Raw genomic sequence first — 25,083 nt, 5'->3', positions numbered from 1 at the left:
CAGTTCCAGAATTTTGCTTTCTCAAACCATGTTGCTTAGCTTGGCCGGTTCAATTCAATGGCAGACAAGCCAGATCTTATCTGCACAGAGGTGTGTGTGTGTGTGTGTGTGTGTGTGTATTTTATAGCTGACTGCCAGGCAAATTCCTCTAGTGTGTTTTCCTGCTGCAGAAAGAACTCTGCTTCTCCCTGACTTCACCATTTCTGTCTTATCTACCTGACTCTGACTTAGGCACAGATTCTCTCCAATCTCATACACTTGCACTTAAAAATTACATTGTTTTCTGGTCCCTGGCCCATTTATTTAGCACCTTTGACAAAAGAAGAATCACCCAGTTGCCAGGTGGCATGACTAGGGCAGCCTGTGTATTTTTTCCAGGTGACTACAGTAATACAACCCTGACCTGGATAGCCCAGCCAAGCCTGATCTCATCAAGAAGCCAAAAAGGGTCAGTTTGGGTTAGTAGTTGGATGAAAGACCTCCAAAGAAGAGGCAGGCAATGGCAAACCAACCACTTCTGTTAGTTTCTTGCTTTGAAAACCCCAGCAGGGAGCACCATAAATCATCTATGACCTGACTGCACTTCCCACCACCACCACAGAAATGCAAACTCATGGGTGACCTGGGGGCAGTCCTTTTCAGTCTATTCTACCTTACAAGGTTGTTGGGATGACGACAGAAGAACGTTGCAAGCCGTTTTGGGTACGCATTGGGGCGAAGAGCAATATACGACAGTACAATCCTAAACATAGGTAATAGCTTACACCTAGGGTTGCCAGCCGCCAGGTGGTGGCTGGAGATCTCACGACATTACAACTGATCCCCAGACAACAGAGACCAGTTCCCCTGGAGAAAATGACTGCTCTGAAAAAGTGAACTCTAGGCATTATACCCCACTGAAGCTCCTCCCCCCCTCAAACCCCACCCTCTGTAGGCTCCACCCCCAAAATCTCCAGCAATTTTGCAACCTGGACCGGGCAACCTTACTTACTCCGGAGTAACCATGTTTAGAATTGCACTTTAAATTTATCTAAATAAATAAATCTATTACAACATGCTAACCACTTTTGAGGTACACTCGCGGTAACAATACCTGCTCCCCTATTCAGAAAGCTTGCAGCCAAATTCATCAGAACCTATACAGTATACTTGGGGAGAGCCTGATCTCGTCAGATCTCAGCAGCTAAGCAAGGTTGGCCTTGGTTAGTAATTGGATGGGAGACCTGTAACAAAGGCCAGGGTTGCAGAGGCAGGCAACAGCAAACCACCTCTGTCAGTCTCTTGCCGTGAAAACCCCACCACGGGTCGCCATAAGTCAACTATGACTTGAGGGCCGGATTTATTCATACAAGCAGAGCAAAGCGATTGACTACAGTCCCCAGAATCCCCCACGGCATGGCTACGGTAACCCATGTAGTCCCATTCACCGACGCTTTTGCTCTAAAGGAATTTCGGGGCTGAGCATGTGATTCATTGAACTGCTGATCGTAGCGGATCTCCTAGCGATTCTTGCGGGGAAAGTATTAAACAAGCATGGGCACTTCTGGAAAAGTAAGAGGAAATTAGTCTGTATAGCGATTGCAGTAATTCAAACGTTATTCCCTTAAGGCTGCAATAAGAGACATTTATGCGCCCGCCTGCCTGTGAGTAAAGCCCATTAACTACATTGAGATTTACTTCTGAGCAAACACGTTGAGTAAAACATGCATACTGCATGGTTTGGGGGCTTGCAAACATTTTAAGACTTGAATGCGTCCCACGACTGACTATCTCTGGAAGAGGGGAATAGGTGCTTTAAGAATTGTATCTTCAGTCGGCATGAAATACATACAGACTGGTAGGCTTGTTATGGGGTAGGGAATTTCTTTCTTTCTTTCTGAAATTCACCTTTTTAGATACAGCCATTGATTCCTCTTAGCCTCTTTGTTCTCTTTTAAAAGCAGAATCTCTCATTTTTCTTCAAAGAGAAATCAACCCTATGGCATTGTTTATTGAAAAGTCCTTGTAATTGACTGTACCAATCTCACACTATGTAATCCACCTTGAGTCTCAGTGAGAAAGCCGGACTATAAATGACATAAATACATAAATAATAAACTTCAGCCCTTGCAGTTGTTTTATATTACACACTCAAACGTGGTGCTCTAGCAGGAAGATACGGAAGCTTAGGAAGACATTGCCTGCCTCTGAGCATCTACAGAGTGAACTTCTAAAATTTTACAGATTCTGCCTTCCTGCCCCTTCTCTTCAAATTTCTCTTTGATCAAAAAGGATTGATTAGAAACTGTCTCCAAATTCCTGTGCTATCAAGGAGTCAAAAACACAGGAAGCGATCCTAGCCGATCTGTTCAGAAGTCAGCCCAATGTTATCAAATGGGGCTTACTCCCAGGAAAATGTTCTGCCAGGCCTTATAAATTGTGGGCTGAAAGGTAGGGCAGAGGTGAACATCTTAAGTTTCATTCATAGAATGATTTTATAGAGTTGCCAAGTCTGGGTTGAGAAAGCCTTAGAGATTTGTGGGTGGAGCCTGGGGAAGACAGGGTTTTGGGAGGGGACTTCAGCAGGGTATAATTCCATAGAGTCCACCCTCCAAAGTAGCCATATATCTGCTTTTCCTACCTTGCTCAATATACAAAAGTAAAATTTCAATTTCTGGGTTGCAACTCTAGTCATAGTATACTTTTTGTATACCCTCAAATGAAGCAGAGACAGCCTGGGCTGGTTTTTTCTTTTTGGCTGTCACACTTCCTTTTTGTATTCATCTAGTGTATTTTATTCCACTTTTTCTCCAAGATCTCTAAACGGTATATATGGCTCTCCTTTCCCCATTTTATCCCCATAACAACCCTGTAAGGTAGGTTATGTTGAGAGGCTCAAGGTCACCCAGGGAACTTCATGGCAATGTGAAAATTGCGACTGCGTCCTCCCACATCCTAGTCTAACCACATGAGTTCTAATCTGGTCTCAGGAATAGGATCCCAGATACGCCATGTCTTGCAGCTTTTCCCTCCTTTTTTTGATTTGCACAGCAGGCCACGGGAATAGGCTGAAAATCTCTTTTTTCTGAAAACAGATTATAAAGTGTAAAGCCGCCATTGCCTGGGAAGCAGGCAAGTCACTTTCTATTGAAGAGGTGGAAGTTGCCCCGCCGAAGTCTCATGAGGTCCGAGTAAAGGTAAACAGAACGGTTCACAGCAGCCCATGTGGCTCAGCTACGCGGTCTTTTTAATTGATGTAAATCTTGCATCTAACCTGCAGTTTCTCAAGCAGCTTATGAAAGAGTTTTGCATAGATTTTATTATACCTGCAAGGGTAGGAGACTAAAAGAAGGGAAACACCTGAGTAGGATTTCATTGTGCATTCAACTTGGAAATGAAAGAATCGAAACAAAATGCAAAGCGTGCGACTGCTGCCAAACCCATAATGCTCAGAGGCTGCTTCATGCTGAGTCGGATCCTTGGTCTATCGAGTATTTCCTGCTCAGACTGGCAGCAGCATTCCAGTGGCTCAGGCAAAAGTCTTTCACATCCCCTACTATCTTAACTGGAGATTCTGACCTGGGACCATGTGTCCTGTATGGGACCTGTTTCTGTATGTGAAAAATGCAGGGGCTTCTTGATCCATATCTCACTCTTCATCATGTTACTACATCCCATAAAATCCGTATCTGCTTGGGTAGGTTTGCCCAGGTTGTGATGCCATTACAGCATCAATTTCCTTGGTCTCATGCCCCCTTGCTGAAAAAATATTTTGGTTTTCCTTTCAAAATCATCACAAGACTGTCAGAGAAACTAGTTTTGTCCTTAGAGGACCAAAAGATGAGGCACTGCTCGCTCTGTTTCTGATTTCAGCCAGATGTGCTCCTGGTGACAGAAGGAGGTTCAAATTCTTTTGTAGATTTGACCGGATGATTGTACTTATTCCAGTGGAGAAGATGCGGGGGGTGAGCTGCAATTCTGGACCGTGCATTAAAGAATAAGAGAAGGGCTTTATGGTTCCTCCATCCGTCCCCCATATTATGTATGTAGCTGCCTGTTAGAACCTTGGTCCATCTAGCTCAATCCAGTCTACTTTGTCTGGCAGCAAGCCTTGGACAGAGAAGGATCTTTCTCAATACCTCTTTGAGATCCTTGGACTGGAGAGGTCAGGCATTTGCCCTAGGAATATCTGCATGCAAAGCATATGCTTTATCACTAGCAGGGCTTTTTTTCTGGGAAAAGAGGTGGTGGAACTCGGTAGGTTACCAGCACAGGGGGCAACTCTTGGCAGAAGGTGGTGCCCCTGGTACCACATGTGCACGTGCAAAGTGCACGCATGCTTCCAGGGCCAATGATGTCACTTTAGGTCAGCTGGAACAAGGGGGGAGTTTTTTAAAGTTTAAATCGCCCTTGGCGAAAATGGTCACATGGCTGGTGGCCTCGCCCCCTGAGCTCCAGACAGAGAGGAATTTAGATTGCCCTCTGCGCCGCTCCCCTCTGTCTGGAGATCAGGGGGTGGGGCCACCAGCCATGTGACCATTTTCAAGAGGTTCCGGAACTCCGTTCCACCACATTCCAGCTGAAAAAAAGCCCTGCCATTGAGCCATGGCCCCTCCCCACAAATTATTATCCTTTGTGATTCCAGAGAACTGCCTGTATGAGCACAGGCTTCAAGCAACCTTTCGCTAGTGCCAGGGCACATTACCTCATTGCTGTAGCTTATTATTTGTGAGGCTGACCCAATGTTTTTGCTTTCTTCCAGATAATAGCCACAGGGATATGTGGCACAGATGACCACGTTCTGACTGGCTCTTTCCCTAAAGTAGATTATCCTGTTATTCCTGGCCATGAAGGAGCTGGAATTGTGGAGAGTATTGGTGAGGGAGTGACTTGTGTGAAACCAGGTATGTAGAGGATATGATTCACTACTGTAAAATATATTTAGGGATCCCCAACAGTAGGTCATTGCCTTAAGACGATTATGCACAGTTATAAGAAGCCTACGCTTGTCTGTTTCCCAGTTCCTCTTTTGTATTCCAGTTTGTTTTTTATGACCCTACATCTATTTCCCAAATATTTGTCCTTCATCTTGCACTGAGAGTTCACTAGGCTATATTTTGTTCTCAGTAAAATGGTTCACAAAGCATACATGACTTGTATTGGGCCTAGACTTTTAGGCTGGGGTCAATACAAACATGCACATATAAACATCATTCAAAAGCAAAAGGTTCACACCATAAAAAGATAAAACTAGTAAATGTTACAGTTAGCTAAAATAATATAAATAAATAAATAACTTATGGAGTTTACTCTCAAAGGATGTAGTGATGGCCACTAGTTTAGTCGGTTTTGAAAGCCAATTACACAATTGATGGAGGAGAGATCCATAAGTGGCTATTCCCCATGATGACTCAATGGGTACTGCCTCCAGGTTCAGAGGCGGTAATGAATCCCAGTGCAACAGCAGGGAGGCATGGGTCTCTGTGTCCTGCTTGTTAGCTTTCTAGGAGCAGCTGGTTTGCTGAGTGAGAAGAGTTTGTAGCATGGGAGGAAAGGATTGAATGCGCCATTATTAAAATCTGGTCCCTGTACTTAGCAAAGGAGCATGTCATGAATGATGTTAGGTTGACCTATTTTTCCTGATACACCAGTTTTCTACATGCAGTGAGGATGGGGTTTTTTTCTACATGCAGTGAGGATGGTTTTTTACCAGCTGATTCTGCACTCTGATCTTTGTTAGTGTTGAAGTGGGCAGCAGACAGGACAGCTGTTCAGATTCTAGTTGGACTACACATTTCCATCTTTCCTTTCCTCTTTATATATTGCTATTCCAGCTTTCTTTTAGCACAAAGAACCTTAAGGTAGACCTGTTCTTCCTGTGACAGGGAACACAGAGTGGTACTTACTTTTTCTTCTGGGTGACTTGGTTGTGACAAAACTGCTTTGCACACCACATGACAAGTTGTATGATGACAAGTTCCTTCCTTGTGCTTCAGTTCTTTTCATTCATTCAAAACATTCATTCTTAAGAAGCATTGAAAAGTCTCTTTTGGCATTCTGAAAGCTCCAGGAAAGGTCAATGTGTGGTGTGTGCCACATAAAAATGGCTGTGCGACAGGATCTTGTAGCCAGACACTTCTAGGTTTCCCCCCCACCTCCCTCTTTTGTTTCCAGGAGACAAAGTAATCCCCCTTTGTCTGCCTCAGTGTGGAGAATGTAGCTCATGTCTGAAATGGAACACCAACTGCTGCCTGAAAACCCAGTGAGTTTGTTTGGAACTTTCTCTTGCATTTCTCTTGATGATGCAAAGTCAGGTTTTTTCCCCTTATTGACAAGTTGAAGTCTCTTTAAAACAGCCTTTGCAACCCACAAAACCTGATGCCAGACAAAACCAGCAGGTTCACCTGCAAAGGGAAGCAAATTCATCACTTTCTTTGGATCAGCACCTTCTCAGAATATACAGTCATGCCTGACTCCACTGTTGTTAGAATTGACGATGCTGCCCCTCTGGACAAAGTCTGTCTCTTCGGCTGTGGCTTTTCCACAGGTTACGGGGCTGCCATCAACACGGCTCAGGTGAGAAGTCTTGCGCTTCTTGAGTATTCCTTGATAGTCTGTTTGTTTGGCTCAGTGCAATACTTCCTGTGTGGGTTACAGTGCTATGTGCTGTGGTCAGAATTTAACCTGATACTCATTCTCTGTGGCTGTATAGGTCACACCTGGATCTACCTGTGCCGTCTTTGGCTTGGGAGGAGTTGGTCTTTCTGTTGTCATGGGGTGCCAAGCAGCAGGAGCATCCCGCATCATTGGGATCGATATTAACAAGGAGAAGTTTGGAAAGGCTAAGGAACTGGGAGCCACAGAGTGCCTGGACCCTCGGGATTACGAGAAGCCCATCCAGGAGGTGCTGATTGAAATGACCGGCCATGGTGTCGATTACGCCTTTGAGGTTGTGGGATGCTTGGATACATTGGTATGTGCTGTGTTTCAGTCAATGATTTTGAACTTCACCCACTGGGTTGGATCCAACCAGCTTTTCTGAGGTGAAGAAAGGAAAGAGGGGTTCCCCTGTGGCCCCCAAAAATGCTATCCTGGGGATCATGGGACATGCATGGACAATGGCCATGTGGAACAGGAGCTGGATGAGACTAAGGCAAAAAGCTGGCTGGATCCAACCCACTGATTTTCCTGGAACCAAAATACTATAGAGCAATCATTCCCTCCCCGCCATTTTTCCTTTAATGGCAACCATTTCCACAAGGATTTGTTTGACAAGTAACCTCTGCAAATCTACTGCAGTAACCCTCCTGGTTGTGGAATGTTCGAAGGTACACACAGCATCCGGTTTGACACTGGCAAGGCCAATTGGGATTTGTCATTGGCTTTCATGGGTGCCTCCTAGAACACATCTGACACTGTAGCTGATGTAACAATTTCCATCAGTGGAGGATGACTTTTCCACTTCCTTCATCCTCCTGTAGCCCCAAATGCTGTTTCAGGTGAGACGGGACCGACAAGAACAGCATGAGGGGGGAGCCTGAGATGTGTGGAAGGGGAGAATAGGTTAAAATCAAACCCCTTCCATCAGTGAAAGAGATTAGCAGAATCTGACCCTCTGTTTGGCTGCCAGCAGCAGTGGAAGATCAGTGGTGGTGGACAAGCTTTTGTTTGTACACCTTTTCTGGGGTTCTCATTGAGGAGACCGGCTCGGCATGTCAGGAATCCTCCAGAACTCAGTTTGATTATTGACAGTAGTCTGTTCATAAAAGTAATGATTTGTTGCATTCCTATCTTGCTGTTCTCCTAGAAACTCAGCCTCACAGCAGCCCTAGAATCAGGGTTAGGATTAAGTGAAAGAGGATTGCCCAATGCCAGATACTGAGCTGCTTTGCTGACCACAGAGATCCACCCTCCTTTCCCATCTCCAAGCTCAGCAGTTTCACCATTGCAACACACTAACATTGTCTCATGTGTCAGCGTGTCTAGGGCTGGCATCTACCCTCTTTTATATAAATGCACACGTTAATTAGGTATATATTAAATGTTACTTAGCATGAATCTTCCAGTTTACACTGAGGCCTCGGGGGCTAGGCTAGCCCAAGCAGGGTAGTCCAAGTCCAGTCCACAGTAAATGCACTAGTTCAAAGCCAGGGGAGAGTTCAGAATCCAAAAACCCAGTCCAGTCCAAAATCAGAGCAAGAATGCAATGGCAGGTATGTCTTCAGAATCCAAGAAGCCCAGTCCAGTCCAATCCAAGGTCAGTTTCCGATAGCATCAAGCTTAGGTGCGGGCAAGGGCGAGGTACAAGGTTCATAGAAGGGACTGCAAGCATTCAACACATTGCGTCCATGCCTGGCAGTTCCTCCAGACTGGCTTTTATAGCCAGGCGTGGTTTGCAGCCAGCTGCTGGGGCTCACTCCTGATGCTACTCAGCTGGCTCAGAAGGCGCGCACTCCGCCAGCTTTCCTGTAGCTCTAACCTCTGCTTATGTTTGCAGCCCTCTCTAGCTGCGGGTGAACCAGGTGTGTGTGTGTGGAAGTCCCTGGCTGAGCTTCCCCAGTGGTGTTGGGGCTGGAGAGTGCTGGTGGCCCTGTCTCAGCTGCTGGCTGTGAACTCTGATGAGCCAGCAGCTGTGGTTCCTGATCCCTGGCTTCTGCTGAGTCAGGGCTTGGGCTGGCTACATGGAGCTCCTCTCCTCCTGAGGAGTCATGGCTGGTTACACGAGGCTCCTCTCCTCCTGAGGAGTCCCTACTCTCACTGAGACCAGACTGGGCCACGACATTAACAATCAGATCATAGGGTTAGATCCTGCCAGCTTTCCCACTGGTGCAAGAAGGAGGACAGGCCTTGTCACAACCCCGTCGTGTATCGCTTTCTTTATGCATGGGCAGCTTGAATAGGCTTTGCAGAGATCAAAATGTACCACTTTTCCTTCTCATATCAGCAGAAAAGTTGGTAGCATCCAGCCCACGTTCACCAAGGACTGCCATGCAAATATTTTTTGGCTTGATCCTAAACGCACATAATTTGACAACATCCTAACACTTTCAAAGGATCATCTTAGAAAAATGAATGTACTTCAGGCCTCGGCCTTATGCCACGTCCAGGCACAACCTTTCTGGGGTCCTGGAGCAGCACTTCTGTGGTGGTCACTGGGACCCACCAGTGAGGGTGCATTACTTTAAACAGCCACGTGGAGAGTACAGCCCCTTAGACTGAATTCAAAACACGAATTACTAAATCACAGGGGTCCCTTAAAATATTCAATCTTTACAAGGTGCAGCCTTCAGTCTCGGGGTGGGGGGGAAAGGAGAACTGATTTATGTTTGTTTGCTCGTTCCAAGTTCAGAGTGAAACCACCAAATAAACAGTGTCTTTCCCAGTAAATAGGAGCCCCATGGTAAAGAGTGGTAAGCTGCAGTACTGCAGCCCAAGCTCTGCTCACGACCTGAGTTCGATCCTGGCGGAAGCCAGGTTCAGGTAGCCGGCTCAAGGTTGACTCAGTCTTCCATCATCCCGAGGTCGGTAAAATTATTACCCAGTTTCCTGGGGGTAAAGTGTAGATGCCTGGGGAAGACAATGGCAAACCACCCTGTAACAAAAAGTCTGCCAAGAAAACATTGTGATCCGATGTCCCCCCATGGGTCAGTAATGACTCGGTGCTTGCACAGGGGAGACTACCTTTACCTTACTTTCCCAGTAAATAAACAGTCAACTAAAAGTTATCTCATAACTCTAGATCTGGTTCAACAAAACATTATTCAGTAGGTAACGGAGAACACTGGCATACTCCATAGAAATCAGTCTTACATAAGCACATCTTATTCCTGTTCTACCCTAAGCTGACAAGGAAAAAGGTAATGTTTCAAAGCTTCTCACCCAGAGCTTTGCCATTTAAGAAAGGAGGAGACTTTGCTGAATTCCAAACTGCAGAGATTATAGAGTATGGACAGTTTATAGAGATATTCTTTCGTAGGCCAGTACATGACTTTACTGACCTTTCTGATTCATGCCTTCTAAAGGCATGATGTAAGACACCTGTGAGCATCCTTTTATTGCAAACCCTGTTCCATTCATTCTGAGAGTTACGCTGGGCATAAAGCCATTTATTCACAAGTTGCCCTTTAAGGCTGAAAACTGTAAGTTAGCTAGAACAGTGAAAACTTACATGTTTGCAGATTTACACAAGAACCCGAAAACAAACTCTCAGGCCTTCTGTGTTGAAACATCCTAAATGGTGAGTTAAAGTTAAAATCAACAACACTTCCAAGCCCTCCCAAAAGGGGCAGACACAAAGTGGGTACAGTAAAGATGCCGATGTTTGCAGGATTTAGGGTAAATACCTACAATACTGACTCTTCTTTATGTAACCTTCCCTGGGCCCACATTATTTGGGAAAGGTGAACTAAAAAATTCTAAATAAAGTAGCCCTATCTGCATTGCAGACAGTGAGGAGCTAGCGTGGAAGAAGGTGTGAATCTGGACTGCAGAAAAATGGATCTGCTGCAGTGGATACGTCTTTCTCCCTTCTTCCGAACGGCAGTTCAATGTATCCTTGGTGTCACAAAATGTTCCTTTGCATGATAGCACCCTATTTCATAGTAATGAATTGATTGCTTCTATTAGACAGCTGCTCTGGCATCCTGTCACATGGGCTGCGGCGTCTGTGTGATGGTTGGTGTCCCTCCTACGGATTCGCGCCTTTCCTTTGATCCTCTGCTGCTTTTTACAGGACGCACTTTGAAGGGGAGCTTTATTGGAGGTATGAAGATGAGTTTTTACAGGCCCATTTGTTAACACTGAATGAACAGTTTCCATGCTTGGTAATACAAAATTATGACAGAGCTGTCATTATATTCAAAGGTAAAGGAACAGGAATGCTTACAAACTGGGCATGGTGCATCACACAGCTTCATTGTGTGGCCATATATTTGCTATGTTACGATAGTTTAGAGATCTGAGACAGAAAGAGGTGGCTGAACTGCAAAATTCTACATATTGTGGGACATGCTAGAGCAGCAGAGACCCTGTTTGGCTTTGTGAGTTAGTGATTTATGATGCAGTTGGGTTTGTACAGTTATCTGATGTCATGCATGCATTGCTTATTTTTAGCTGGTAATGCTGGAATTAGCTTCATTGTGTATTTTGCAGATTTATGGTGTCCATTTGGAATCTGTGTTTACTCCTTGAAGTTTCAGAGAGATGAGTTTCCCTATGGGTGTTCATTTTTTAAAAAAATGGCTCTCCTATAGCAAAGAGCCATCCCAAATCAAACGCCACCGGCAGAGCGGTTGTGCTGTTGCACATCTCAAACTTGGTAGTGGGGAGGGTCTGTGGCTCAGTGACCTCTGCTTGGCATGCAGAAAGACCCAGGTTCAATTCCCAGCATCTCCAGTTAAAAGGATCAGGAGGTAAAGCCTCTATCTGGGATCCTGGAGAGCCACTCTTGGTCTGAATAGACAGTACTGACCTTGAAGGACCAATGAGTTGATTCAGGGTAAGGCAGCTTCATGTGTTCACATTTATTTATTAATTAAAACACTTCTATCACACACAATCCGTCTTGCCAGCATTTCACACGTTCCACTTTAAAATGTTAAGTGGGAAGCAGCCAAATTATGACTTAGATGGGGTCGGGCAAAATAGCACTTAAAGAATGAACAGTCTATATTTAGCAAACTGCATGCTTTAGCAAACTCACTCTGCTTTATTAGGATAGGGTCCTAAGTGGTGCAAACAGAGTTACTCTCGAGGAAAGCCATTTCCCTGCCTCCCACACCAGCCTTCTCTTTCCCCTGACATTGTGGTTTTCCAGTCCCCCCCCCCTCTCCCAAAACAGTGTTGGGGGCCAAGTGGGAGTTTGCAGCAGGAGTGGAGGATCGGCAAAAATCACCCTCCTCCGCAAACAAAAATGCCATTCCGTCTGCGGAACTTCTATTGTGACATCTTCGGATCCAAGCCACTGTGTTTACAACAGTCAATTCCATGTGTTCCATGTCAGACTATATTAGTGATATGTAAAAGTGATCCTTGGGAACGGACTTGGCATTACAAGCTGTAGTGTTGTGAGGGGATTGTTTTTCTGTTCCCAGGCTGGAAGATGAAAGATTCCATCCCTCAACTGGTGTCCAGTTACATGGAGGAAGAACTGAAAACAGATGTTTTAATTACGCACACTTTGTCATTCAGCGAGATCAGTGAAGGGTTTAATTTGCTGCGTAGTGGAAAGAGGTGAGATTTCTGACTCGTTGGTACTTGCTTTTAATGAATGCAGGTTCAGTGCAGATTACAGTATGTCAACATAAAACAGGAGAGTTTAAGAATTCAGCATAGTCCAAGGGAGGTGCTAAGAGAACAAGAGATGGACGCAGTGGCTGAATTGAATGAACACTTCTTTTGGTACAAAATTGCTCTAAGGCTGTTACCACACCCCTTCATTAAACTCAGGATCTCAGTTCTTATTCAAAAAGAGTCCAGTAGCACCTTTAAGACTAACCAATTTTATTGTAGCATAAGCTTTCGAGAATCAAGTTCTCTTCGTCAGATGCATGATCCCAACTGGTCAAATACAGAAGAGGAGGGGAGATAGGGGAGAGAAGGAGACATATATCAGAAGGGGACAGGGTGCAATTAGTGGGGAGGCAACCAAAACATTCCTTTTTGATTTTGCTACTACAGACTAACACGGCTAACTCCTCTGGATCAGTACTTATTGTTATTGTTAATAACTTTATTTATAGCCTGCCTTTCTCACTGAGATCGAAGGTGGATTGGATGTGTGTGTTATAAGCTGCCAAGTTGCTTCCAATTTATGGCAACCCTATGAATTAATGGCCTCCAGAACATCCGATCATTAACAGCACTGCTCAGATCTTTCAAACTACTGGACGTGGCCTCCTGTATTGAGTCAAGCCATCTCACTTTGGGTCTTCGTCTTCTCCTGTTGCCTTCCACCTTTTCTAGCATTATTGCTTTTTCCAGTGAGTTTTGCCTTCTCACAATGTGACTAAAAAACAACCACCTCGGTTTTGTCAATTTAGCCTCTAAGGAGAATTCTAGGGAGAATTTAAGGCAGATTACAGAATATGAAAAACAATTCAGCCAGACAGCAAAGAGCAGAGGACTAGGATTATCAACAGAGCAGTAGGACTAGGATTACAGAACTGGAAACTAATGGGAAACTGTCAAAAGTCTGAGGTATAATGAAGAGAGGAAGTTACAAAGATAGAAGACATTGTAGTTCCAAGGGAGGTGATATCTACAATAAATATTGCAATAGGCTACACGACTATCCCTTATACAAGAAATTTACTGAGCTATTCCATTATTCACGGTTCTGCTCTCTTCAAAATGCATTCCTGAACATTTTCTGTTTTGCACGTTCTGTGAAGCGATGGTGGGGGGACATCCTGACCACCTCCAGCAGGCTGTTCCGAAAGGTGGAAGCAGCCACAGAGAATGCATGTGAACGGGCAGCTACCGATCTTACCCTTTTGCAGGATGGCAACTTCAGAAGGCTTTGCTCAGATGAGCTTTGTCACATTTTCTTTGTTTGTTTATATTCTGCTTTTCTTGCTGAGATTCAACATGATGTGGAACTACCCAGGAGGAGCTTACATAAAACAACAAACAGTACGCAGTAGTATAGTCAACAGTCCCTACCCCTTTCCAGAGCATCTCTCTGAACCTTTTCCTTACAGCATAATCCTATTACCTGTGTAAAAGAGCCCTCCTGAATAATTCATACAGAGTAAACGCCCTCTCTGTGGGGTTTTTCGTTGCTACTTGGCCAGTTGAAAGGGACTCCATAGACTTTTTCCTTCAGTTTTCCATTTGCTAGGCTCTTATAACCTGTGGCAAACAAAAGCAGGGACAAGGCATTTTGAAGGTCACATCCCTATGACAAATTCCTATGGCAGCATCAACAGGCAGACATTCTCCTTAACACAAGTCCAATGGATTTTTCTTCATAAGAAAATAAAAGCCTTGCTTGATCAGACCAACGCTCCATCAGGGTTTTCTTTCCCGCAATGGCCCGCTAGATGCTACTGTAGGGGAGTCCATAGCCACTTGCTGATAATACCTCCTCAGCAGCTGACACTCAGAGGCACACCGCCTCTGCACATGGAGGTTCCATTCCTCCAGCCTGGCTGATGGACCTCATCCTCCATTAATTTGTCAAATGCTCTTCTAAAGCCACCTACATCCTGTGGCAGTGAGCTCCACAAATTAATGGCACACAGTTTGCCTGCAGCATTAAAATAGCCAAGTGGTTCTGCATACACCTAGATGTGGGAGAGGGAAGTCCTTCCTGCCGCAAGGCAGCCTAACATAAGGTGATTCCGCACAAATGGTTTTCCCTGCTTCAGCTTCTAAATGACCTCGATTTTTTCTTGTGTTTCCACATGTGGGAAGGCAATCCTAGCAGCAGATTCGAAGTCACTGCACGTTTTGTCTGGGTTTTTTCCATCCTGCTTTCCCCTGACTTATTTGTCCATGCGCAGCAGATTAGGGATTTTAATCATGCAGAATTCTTTATCCGATGTTCTTCCCACCCTTGCTCTTTTCTCTCGCCCTTCGAATCAACTTAATTTGATTGGCCAATCATGTTTTCTAAGCTACACCCACTACCCTTTCCCTTCCCCTCTTTTAAAAAAAAATGTAAAAAAACGTTGCAACATTTCTACAAATCTATGCAGAAACATATCCTGTGTCACATGACAACAGCTGACCAATAACGGGTCCATTTTACAACACGCCAAATTTGTTACTTGTTGCTCGCTGACAGCTGACAGCTTCTGAGGTAGAGTGAAAATGTGATGGAGGGACTTCAGCGTTCAACTAGTGGTCTAGGCATTTCATGGAGGGAGAAAGAGACTGTCCTCAACACAACACCTATCACTAAACCACACTGCTCATGAAGAAAGCGGGAAAGATAGACGCGGGGTCATTGGTAACAATTTTCCCTCCAAATGTCAATAGCCAATACTCTTCCACAATATCGGCGGGAAGTGCTCTGGCCTATCCAATATGTTTATTTGATGCAACGTTTATGTGTAGCAACGTTTTTTGGGGGGGGGGATTTTTAAAAAATGAAGATGTGCATCATTCGACACTTCCCCCAGAAAAAGCGATGAGGAATCGATTTTTATCCTGTCAAAAATTCCGCATGATGGACTTTGAGCCGATGAAATGTGCGAAACAAAAGCCTAATGTGGAATTGGGGAGAAGTGGATTCGTAGGACTCCACCGCGGCATGACTGCTCAGAAAGTCCGATCAAAATTGATCATGCAGAATCCCCCATAGATGGCTGATGTGCACCGAGGTAGCTGCATATAAGCTTTATTTCAGGGGGACTACAACCAACTATATAATCTAGAGCTTCTGGCCCTGTAGTAAGAGGAGCTCTGAAAACAGCTGGAAAGCAAAGGAATGGTAAATGCTGTCCTCCTGACTTCAGGGCCTCAAATATGGGCCAAGAACATTTATGTTTTTCTGTTAGAAATCTCCCTCCCTACAATTCCAAAGTTTTGGCAGCCACGTCCATCATCAGCATCTTGAACATAAAATAAGGGGAGGAGTGTCCTAAAGCAAAGTTGCTGTTTCATTCTCTTTTCTGCTACAAAATTGCTACTTGGCCAGTTGAAAGGGACTCCATAGACTGTTTCACTCTGTCTTTTCTCTTTCAGTGTCCGTATTGTCCTGCTGTTTTAAGCTGCTGTTCTGGTGCTTTCAGCCTCACGAAGAGTGCTCGCATCCCGATTCTTTTTCCCATCCTTTTTTGAAAAAATTGTCTAAGCAAACATAGGATCATTGATGGCCTCAAGAGCTGGTTTTACTTAGCTCCAGATGTTTAAAAAAATCACATCAGGCTCAGAATGCTAAGAAATGGACCTCATGAACAAAAATTTCAAATAAACATAGGACTAAAACCAATCGACTGAAAGTTTATATAAAATTACATGATTGTCATAGGGTAATCGTTATTGCTTATCTGATAATCAGGTATATTTTTATTTCACTGCCTGTTTACAGATTTGATTGACAGATTTGTGCTTGGCGTATCATAAGAAAAAAGTTGACAACTGTCTGTTGCCTCCTTGGGAATTGCTCTGAGCATTTCTTCCTTTAGACAAACCTAAACCATTCATTCCTAGGTCTTCAGAGATCCTCCTTTTTTATAATGCTCAAACTTTCTCGTGAACTTGGGATTAGTTGTGTAGAGCAATCTAATTTTGTTGGGGGCACTAGAAACCTCTAGAGAACACTAATTTGGAACATGTAAAGTAAACTGATGTCTTTGAATAGAGCAAAAGTGTAATTCTCATTTTGGAGATGTTGAAAGCCTCGTTCCTGGACATTTTTGGGAAATGGAAAATGAATGAATTATGGAATTCAAATATTATTTTGCTGTCTTTGTTGTAAAGAAGCAACTGCTTAATAAATGTTCTTTAAGGAAGTGCAGGGCTTTTTTTCAGGGGGAATGCGGGGGAATGGAGTTCCAGCACCTCTTGAAAATACTCAGCAATAGTGCTTGAAAATAATATGATTTCAAAGAATCCCATGTGTTTCTTCCTCATTTCCCTCTTGACAGTTCCGCCACCTCTTTTCCCAGAAAAAAAACCTGAGGAAGTGTATTGTCAAAGTCCTCAGAACTGCTATCCTTTTAGGCAAATTAGGTATTTGACAAACCAGTGCAGTTGTGTAGGCTCTGGGTTTTGTATGTAGTGCAACTTGGTGCATAGCAAACCTGGCAAATCTACATCTTAGAGCTTTTCCTCTCAGTATTATCTGCTGTGGCTCAGTGGTAAGGTCGCAGGTTCAATCCCCAGCATTTCCAGATGAACAAAGGACAGGTGGCCAGTGCTATGAGAGACCTCCATCTGAAATGCTGAGGAGCTGCTGCCAGTTGGAGAAGACAATACTGGCCTTGGCAGACTGATGGCCTGATATAGTAAAAGGCAACTTCATGTGTCCATGTTCATAGGTAAGCGTAAAATTTGTCTGTGACTAACATCACTGCAAACTAGTGCAAAGAATGCAGCTTTACCAACATCATTCTGTCATTTAAGAATGACTCAGGGTATGATAATTCACAGCCAAACTACATATGAGGGCTGCAGATCTGTCTCTTGTGGTCTGCTACTTGATGAATCTCTCTACGAGCAGGGTGTGCCAGGCTTTGGAGTGCAAACTGGTTAGGAGAGGGACCTCACAAAAAATTCTGGGGGTGGAGTATTGGAGTTCTGCAACTGACAGTACTCCCTGATGAAGGAAAATGGTTTTTAAAAGAGAATTTTGGGGAGAAAATCTTGGTTGGAGCAAGGGTTCACCCCTACCCCCGCCCCACTTTACAGCAGACATACCTTACTGCCACCATAGAGAGGGCTGGATCCAGACTAAACTGGTGCTTTCTACCAATTCCCCCTTCCCACTGCAGACCCCCTCATGTCATGCCCCAGGGTCCCCAGCCCCCCAGGAGTAGCACTGCATGGAGATCAGTGGCCGTGGAGGTAGGCAGGTAAGTTTAATTCTGCCCTTGGAAACTTTAGTCTGGATGCAACCTGGGAACTAGACAGAGTGTATTGATTAAGCTCCTGGAAGAAAGATGCCAGCTAGCAACTTATACCTCTCCTGCAATATGATCCAGTGACATTATTGCTGCAGTTCAAATTGGAGCTGACAGAGTCTTACTAGAAGAGGTGGCATAGAAATAGGTGGAATATCCTAAATAAATACAAGCAGGATCCTTTTACTGACCTTTCCTCATAGTACATGCTCTTAATCAGCCCCTCATCTCTTTCTTCTAATCCAGCAAACCCAAATCTTGTTCAGCCTAAGCACTTTTAGAATGTTGAGAATAGGAAATTGACATCACCACAAAATGGCTGTCATGAAGGGCTGAGAATAATCAGAAAATGTTAGCAAGTTGCAAGCCAAGCATCCTTCTATGACGTCTGGGTTCTCCTTCTCCAATAAGGTGGGATAAGGCCAAGCATTGCTGGTTACTTTGGGGAAGAAGCAAGCTGGCACTAGGAAACACATTGGCAGGTGCAATGGTGCCCATGGAAGCCACACTGAGGAATCACTGTTTTAATTAATTATTTTTTAGTGATGCAAGTTACAAGAGCATATATGAACACAAGTCGGGGGTGGGTTTGGTAAAGAGGTTGTCTACTCATGAACTTTTAAAACTTCCCATACAGGCAGACAGACATCAGGGATGGCCTGAAGGTGGGCTTCCTACTACAATGAATATCTCTAGTCTCCACTGAGGAGAGCATCAGCCAGATCATCAAAAAGCTGCCAGGGAGGAACGAGCATACAAGTTTATGTTGTAGTTTGTTTGTAAGCCATTAATGCAAGCCTGATGAGGTTGACAGCTTTATAAACTTATTCATTCTCGGCAGCTCCAAATTCAATCATTAGTAATTTTTTCCATTACTGGAGAAAACTACATTATAAAGGGAACAACAAATACTTTTGTTTGAAAGACAAAAGTCATGTAACACTTTTTACTAAGAACAACCAAAATAACAATACGGTGTGTAAGCTTTTGAGTTCTCCAGAACTCCTGATCAGGAGGGGGAGAAAAGGGGAGTGGGGGTCTCTGGTCATAATTTTAAAGTCCCTTTGTCAACATCCTGCTGAATAATTCACTGGCTTTGTGCATAGGATGTGGCAAATATCAGCTTCAACCCTTGGCATGCTGTAACAGGATCAAGAAAATCAGAGCAGTCCATCTGAATACATAACCGTAGTTGATCAAATATGTCTCTGGTGTCAACTGGAATACAGTTCCTATATTAGCAATATTATGGATTAATGTTTTTATTTTTTTAAAAATTGTGTTGCCTCTCCAAATAACATGTCCAAAAGGCAGTTTACAAATTAAAACATGCCAAAAAAGGCAGTACAAAAAAAATCAAAATTACAAAACCAATATTAAAAACCCAAATAGAGCATTAAAATAGCAGAAATATTTTTGCAGCTTAAAACAAGTCTCATAAAATGGTTTTCAGACTGTAAAAATAATTTTAAAGGATCAACTCATTAGTTACTCTGAGTAAAAAATGGTGCCTGCAAGAGACCAGCATAGGAACCAGATAAGCCTCAAGGGGCAGAACATTCGCTTCTCACTTTACCTCTGCAGGCAGGAGCGTAGAAAGGAGGGCTTTAGGACGATCTTAATTGGTGGGCAGGACAGTACAGAAGGAGGCAATCCTTCATACTCAGTCCCCAAGCCATAGAGGCCTGTGACGGAATGGGCTTTTAAATGAAAGATTCACTAAGTGCAGCACCCAGAGAGTAGAAGGGAAATGGTTAAAATACTGCCTGAAGGGAGAATGATTGGCAGGCTGCTCCCCTTACTATTAGGCGGTCTTCCCATGGTTTCTTCACATGCTTAGGGACTTCCTTCCTCTCCTATCTGAATGTCCTTTCCCATTTATCCCCCCATATCCCACTGTTTGGGGCAACTCTTCATCGATCTCCTTCCTCTGGGTTGGTCTGGACTAGTCACATGGTAGGGTTACAGTTTGGGCAACAATAACATTAACTGGGCATCTAGCTTAAAGAAAACACAAAAACACATTAAGCTTGTGCAAATGTGAGTGCTTTTATTGTATTGCTATACATAGGAACTGGTGTGGTACTGTTGCAACTAGGGGTGTGCACTTCAGGTATCCGATATGGGATAAATGCCAGAATCGGACCTGATCCGTAAAGATAAATGCCAGCATGCTGGCCCTGATTCGGAAGCCCCGAATCTAAGCCTCCAGAAGAGATTCAGATTGCTTCAGGAAGCTTTGGGCTCCTTCATATTTAAACTTTAAAAGGCTCCTGGGCTCCCTCTCTCCCACTACCCCCACTTACCTGGCCCTTCACTGCAGCGCTGGAAGTGGCAGCATGGGCAGTGGAGGTGGTGGTTGTGGCCTTCCCCGCTGCTCAACTGGCTGCCGTGGTGGTGGAGGCATCGTCCCCAGCCTTCCCCATTGCCCCTGTAGCCAATGCAGCAGCGAAGGACAGCGTGGGCGGCAGAGGCACTGGCTCCAGCCTTCCCCGCCGCTCCGCTGGCCAGTGCTGAGGTGGTGCTGGTGGCAGAAGCACTGGTTCCAGCCCTCCATGCTGCCCAGCTGGCCACCATGGTGGCAGAGGAGGCAGCGTAGGCAGTGGAGGTGCCAGCTCCGGCCTTCCCCACTGCCCCTCAGGCTGCCGTGGTGGCAAAAAAGACAGTGCAGGTAGTGGAGGCACCAGCTCCGGCTTCCCCCACTTCCAGCTGGTGTTTCTGCTGGCCAGGTAAGTGGGGGTGGGGGGACAGGGTGCTAAGTAGGGGGTGGAGGTGGGGGCCTGGGAGACAGCTTCCCCCTCACTTCAGTATGCTCCGAATATTTACAGAGCATACTAAAGTGATTTAAATACCCGAACCTGAAGCGACTTTAGGGTTTTTACGAATCATTTTCCTGCTTCAGGTAAACTGAAGTGGGAAAACCGAATTTTTACCCTCATGCACACCCCTAATTGCAACTGCTGTTCATCTGGTAAATTTGCTTTGACTTCCTCTATCTCTTTTCTGTACCTTGGATAAGTAATAAAGTTATTTGCTAGATAAGTTCTTTATTCCCTTCCATCTTTTCTTCTCAAGCGTTTATTGTGCTGAACTTGGATCCGTGTATGCAACAGACTTCAAGAATCCCTTCTTATCCTAGCGACTAGGGCAACCAGCTGGCTGGGGGTGGGGGTTTGCTGGCAACATCATTATGTCAGCAATGCTTAACATTTGGCCAGATTGTATGGTTTAACTATAGAGTTATTTTTTAAAAAAAACATTTTATTAAAACAGAAAAGGGGACTGCAGAAAAAGGAGGGCTAAAGGAAGGGGACAAGAAAAACAAATACAAAGCTGCGTACTACAAGGATTATCAAAGTACAGAGTACAAAAGTACCTTTAAAAGCGATAGAATAATAATTGAAACTGTTTATTGAACAGTTCTGCAACACATGCAGAATTCAAATCTATTTCTACTCCTTTAAAAAAGATGAACTCATTATTCCATTATTACCCCTATCTTATCATTACTTTTTTCTTAACAATAACAATGTTGACTTCTTAATGCAACTAATTATCATAACATTTAAAAGTGTTAGAATAATATTAGGAATTTCAAAGGTATATATTTTCACATAAACAGCACATATGGAATTCAAACCTATTTCTACTCCTTATATTAGAAAATGAAAAAAAATCTTTACCTTTTTTATCTGTTTACCTGTTTTATCTTTACCTTTTACTTATATATTTCTTAGCAATAACAGTGCTGGCTTTTTAACAATATTTCAATATTATCTATCATACATTCTATTCAACCAATTATCTTTATTCAACTAAGCATCTTATAGACAAATTAAGGAACATATCAACATGTAATCATATTCAAATTTGCAAGACTAAAACGTCTTATAAATTTTATCTGTTGTAAGCAAAATAATTTCCCCATTTCTCTTAAAATTCTTTAATTGGCCTTCTGTTTATATAACTTGTCAATTTTGCTATTACCGCATATTCTGACATTTTGTCTTCCCAAATTTCCCTGGCTGGACATTCTTCTTTCCATTCGCTGTCCATACATTTTCCCACTGTTGAAATGTTATTTCTTCTCCCAAATTTTGCATCCATTTTAGCATACGGATTTTAACTTGTTCTGTATCTGTATCATATTGAAATAAAAGTTTGTAGATTTGGCCTAAGGTGTGATTCTTTTTCTGCATAATTATCTTCTCAAAATCAGTTAAATCCCTCAATTGGCCTCTGTAATCCTTAAGAGGTCCCTTTAAACTGAAGACCATCTGGAGATATATCAGCCATTGTATTTCCTTTCCTTCATTATAATTTTTTGTTATGATTTTATCTTTCTTTGAGAGTTTATCATATCTTGATAGGTTATAAAATTATTGATTTTTCTCAGGTTCTTACTACAAAAAGCATCAATTGGTGATATTGGAGGATTTACCCTCATTCTTAGCGAGTCTCAAATTTGTATCAGTCTCTTATCATATGGCTTTTATGTTGTGTCCTTGTTCTTCTCTTCTACCAAAGGTAATTATCTATCCCTTCAGACAAATCAGCCACTTCTAATCATATTAATCTATTCATTGGGTTTTAAATCCAATCTGTAATCCAAACCAAACCAGCTGCTTCATAGTATAACTTAATGTTTGGTACCTCAAACCTCCTCTTCTTTTTTCATCTTGTTAAATCTTATTCTTAGTTTTTTGCCATTCCAAATAAATTGATTTATCTGTCTGCCAGCTTTTCAATGTCTTGTCTTTTATACTGATTGGTAACATTTGAAATAAAAAGTTAATTTTTGGTAAAACATTTTGATTGTAGAAATTCTTCCTATCCAAGACGATTTTAACTTAGACCATCTTTCAAGATATTTTTGAATTCTCCTCCGAAGTACTTCTTAATTATCTTTAAATAGTGTTTCCTTTTGTCCTGTCAGATTTATGCCCAAATATTTCACTGGTAGGATTACAGTTTGGGTAACAGTAACATTAATTGGGCATCTAACTTAAAGGAAACACAAAAACACACTAGGCTTGTGCATATGTGAGTGGTTTTATTGTATTGCCATACATAGAAACTGCCGTGGTACTATTGCAACTGCTGTTTATCTGGTACATTTCTTTTGACATCATCCATCTCTTCTGTATCTTGGAAAGGTAATAAAGTTATTTGCTAGATAAGTGCTTTATTCCCTTCCATGTTCTCAAGAATTTATTGTGCTGAACTTGGACCTGTGTGTGCAACGGACTCCAAGAATCCCTTCTTATCCTGGCAATTAGGGCAACCAGCTGGCCAAGGGGGCGGGCTTGCTGGCAACATCATTATGTCAGCAATGCTTAACTTTTGGCCAGATTGTATGGTTTAACTATAAAGGTGGTTTTAAAAAAAAATTATAAAACAGAAAAGGGAATGCAGAAAAAAGAGGGCTAAAGGAAGGGGGGACAAGAAAAACAAATACAAAGCTGTGCTACAAGGATTATCAAAGTAGAGTACAAAAAACCATAAACTTTAAAAATGTTAGAATCATCACTGAAACTTATGTATATATTTTTAAATAAACAACACGTGCAGAATTCAAACCTATAGTTTTGACCAAAAGCTACAGCATATTGCATATTGTCAAAGGCTATTACAGTCTTAATTTGAATTAAGAATTCAGAGTGCAATTCTAAACAGAGTTACTCCAGTTTAAGCCCATTGATTTCAGTGGGTGTAGACTGGAGTAATTGCTTAGGATTGCACTATCAGTTCAGTAAACTTCTGAATACCTGCACAAGGAGGCAACATCTCGTTTCTGTGCCCAGATTTTGGCCTTCAGAGGCCACTGTTTGACAGAGAATAGTTGGACCCTGGTCTACTCCAGTGGGGCTCTTCCTCTTAATACACAGAATTCATAGGTTAACAAAGAAAAGAACACAACAATAAAAGATTACATCAAAATTAATAGCAACAGAGAGAAAAGGCTACAAACTGAACAGTCTGTAAAGGAGGCAGGACACACATAAGCAAGGGCCACAACCATCACGAATGCACTGTGATTGGAGGCACCCCAGAAGCATGGAAAGCCCCGATAACAAAACAGAACAAAATATGGCTCTTTTAAAAGAAAATGAAATATTTAAGTTAGGGTATATTGAAGGGTGGGTGGGGTGCTGGAATAACCAATATGTGAAGGTACTAACAGGCAAGTATTTTTATGGGATTAACGGGCTTCTTTGAGAAGCTTTACAGAAGAAATTATTGAAGTGAACAGTTCCAGGAATCTTAACGAAAACCTTTAGCTGAATCCAGCCTGCTTTTCTCGTCAATCTGGTCCACTTCCCCACAAATACTGTACCTGTCGCACATGGCATGCAGGTCCCGTGATCTCTCGCATAGCTTTTCTCATGGTCAAAGATGGTTGAATCCAAACTTGTGCACAGACCTTTTCCCGTGCATTAAATTAATTATGCAGGGTGCTCCTGTGAGTATTTCTTACTTATTATGAGACCTCATGTGTGTCACTTCCTAATAAAGGATTCACAACAACCAGGGCTGGATCAAGGGGGTAGGGGGGGTAACCTGCCCCCAGTGCAGCCAAAGAGAGGGCGGCAGGCACGACTGCCAGCCGCCCAGGAGCGCGCCACGGCTTGCCGCATGGGAGGCTGAGCGCACGGTTAGGAGGCCCTCACCAGCCCCGCCGATGGGGCAGCTGGCTTGCTGTGCCCGCAGGACCTCCCAGCCCTGCGCTCAGCCACCCGCGCAGCAAGCCAGCTGCCCCAGTGCATGCCCTTGCTGCCGCTGCCAGCTCCACGGCGCACCGTGCGCTGGGGTGGCTGGCTTGCTGAGTCGTCAGCACAGGGCAGCGGGGCACGTGAACCGCATGGAAGCCTCGCTCAGCCAGCCACGCGGCAAGCCGGCTGCCCCAGCACACAGTGCGCCGCAGAGCTGGTGGCGGTGGCATGTGCTGGGGCAGCTGGCTTATCGTGCGGGTGGCTGAGCGCAGGCCTGGGAGGTCCTGCGCACATGACAAGCCAACCAGCCACCCCAGCGCATGCCTGCGCCACTGCCACCACTGTCAGCTCCATGGCTCACTGGGCACTGGGCACTGGGCCGGCCGGCTTGCTGTGTGGGCGGGCGGGCGGGCATGCCTCCCGCCCCATGTGATGTCACAAAAGTGCCATCATCACGCAGCGCCAGGAATGCGCATGCACTGCACGCGTGCACAGAGACCCAGGCAAGGGTTGCACCGGGTGCCCGCACCCCTAGATCTGGCTCTGACAACAACCAGTGTTTCTTTTGTGGAAAGTTTATGGATTATGGATTAATACACATGTCAATTACCAGTAATGGTCAATTGTGTATTTCACTCATGCGAATATTTTTCTTATGCTGGTTCTTTGTTGATCTCTTTTTCTGAAGTTTGATGAAATCTGATTCTTCAATTGTGAAAGGTTGCTATCCTTCCCTGTGGTGCATCAGTACCGTCCCTCCACCATCACCACCCCATATGCTGCACCAAACAGTCACTTAGGTGGCTTGGCGGTAGAACTCA

General features: G+C 43.9%; 1 protein-coding gene across 1 annotated transcript; it reads left to right on the top strand.

The window, feature by feature from the left end:
* Positions 1–1,463: 1,463 nt before the first annotated feature.
* Positions 1,464–16,430, top strand: LOC129336716 (alcohol dehydrogenase 1-like). The gene is made up of 9 exons (XM_054990010.1): positions 1,464–1,551; positions 3,075–3,176; positions 4,742–4,883; positions 6,154–6,241; positions 6,336–6,555; positions 6,692–6,952; positions 10,606–10,741; positions 12,072–12,210; positions 15,670–16,430. Exons 1-9 carry the CDS (start codon positions 1,534–1,536, stop codon positions 15,692–15,694), a joined length of 1,131 nt encoding a protein of 376 aa, XP_054845985.1. The 5' UTR covers positions 1,464–1,533; the 3' UTR covers positions 15,695–16,430.
* The last annotated feature ends 8,653 nt before the right edge of the window (positions 16,431–25,083 follow it).

This window comes from Eublepharis macularius, chromosome 10 (assembly GCF_028583425.1).
Source record: "Eublepharis macularius isolate TG4126 chromosome 10, MPM_Emac_v1.0, whole genome shotgun sequence".
Classification (NCBI taxonomy): domain Eukaryota; kingdom Metazoa; phylum Chordata; class Lepidosauria; order Squamata; family Eublepharidae; genus Eublepharis; species Eublepharis macularius.
Note: the sequence above shows the minus strand (reverse complement) of the source record. Positions and strands in the feature narration are given on the sequence as shown.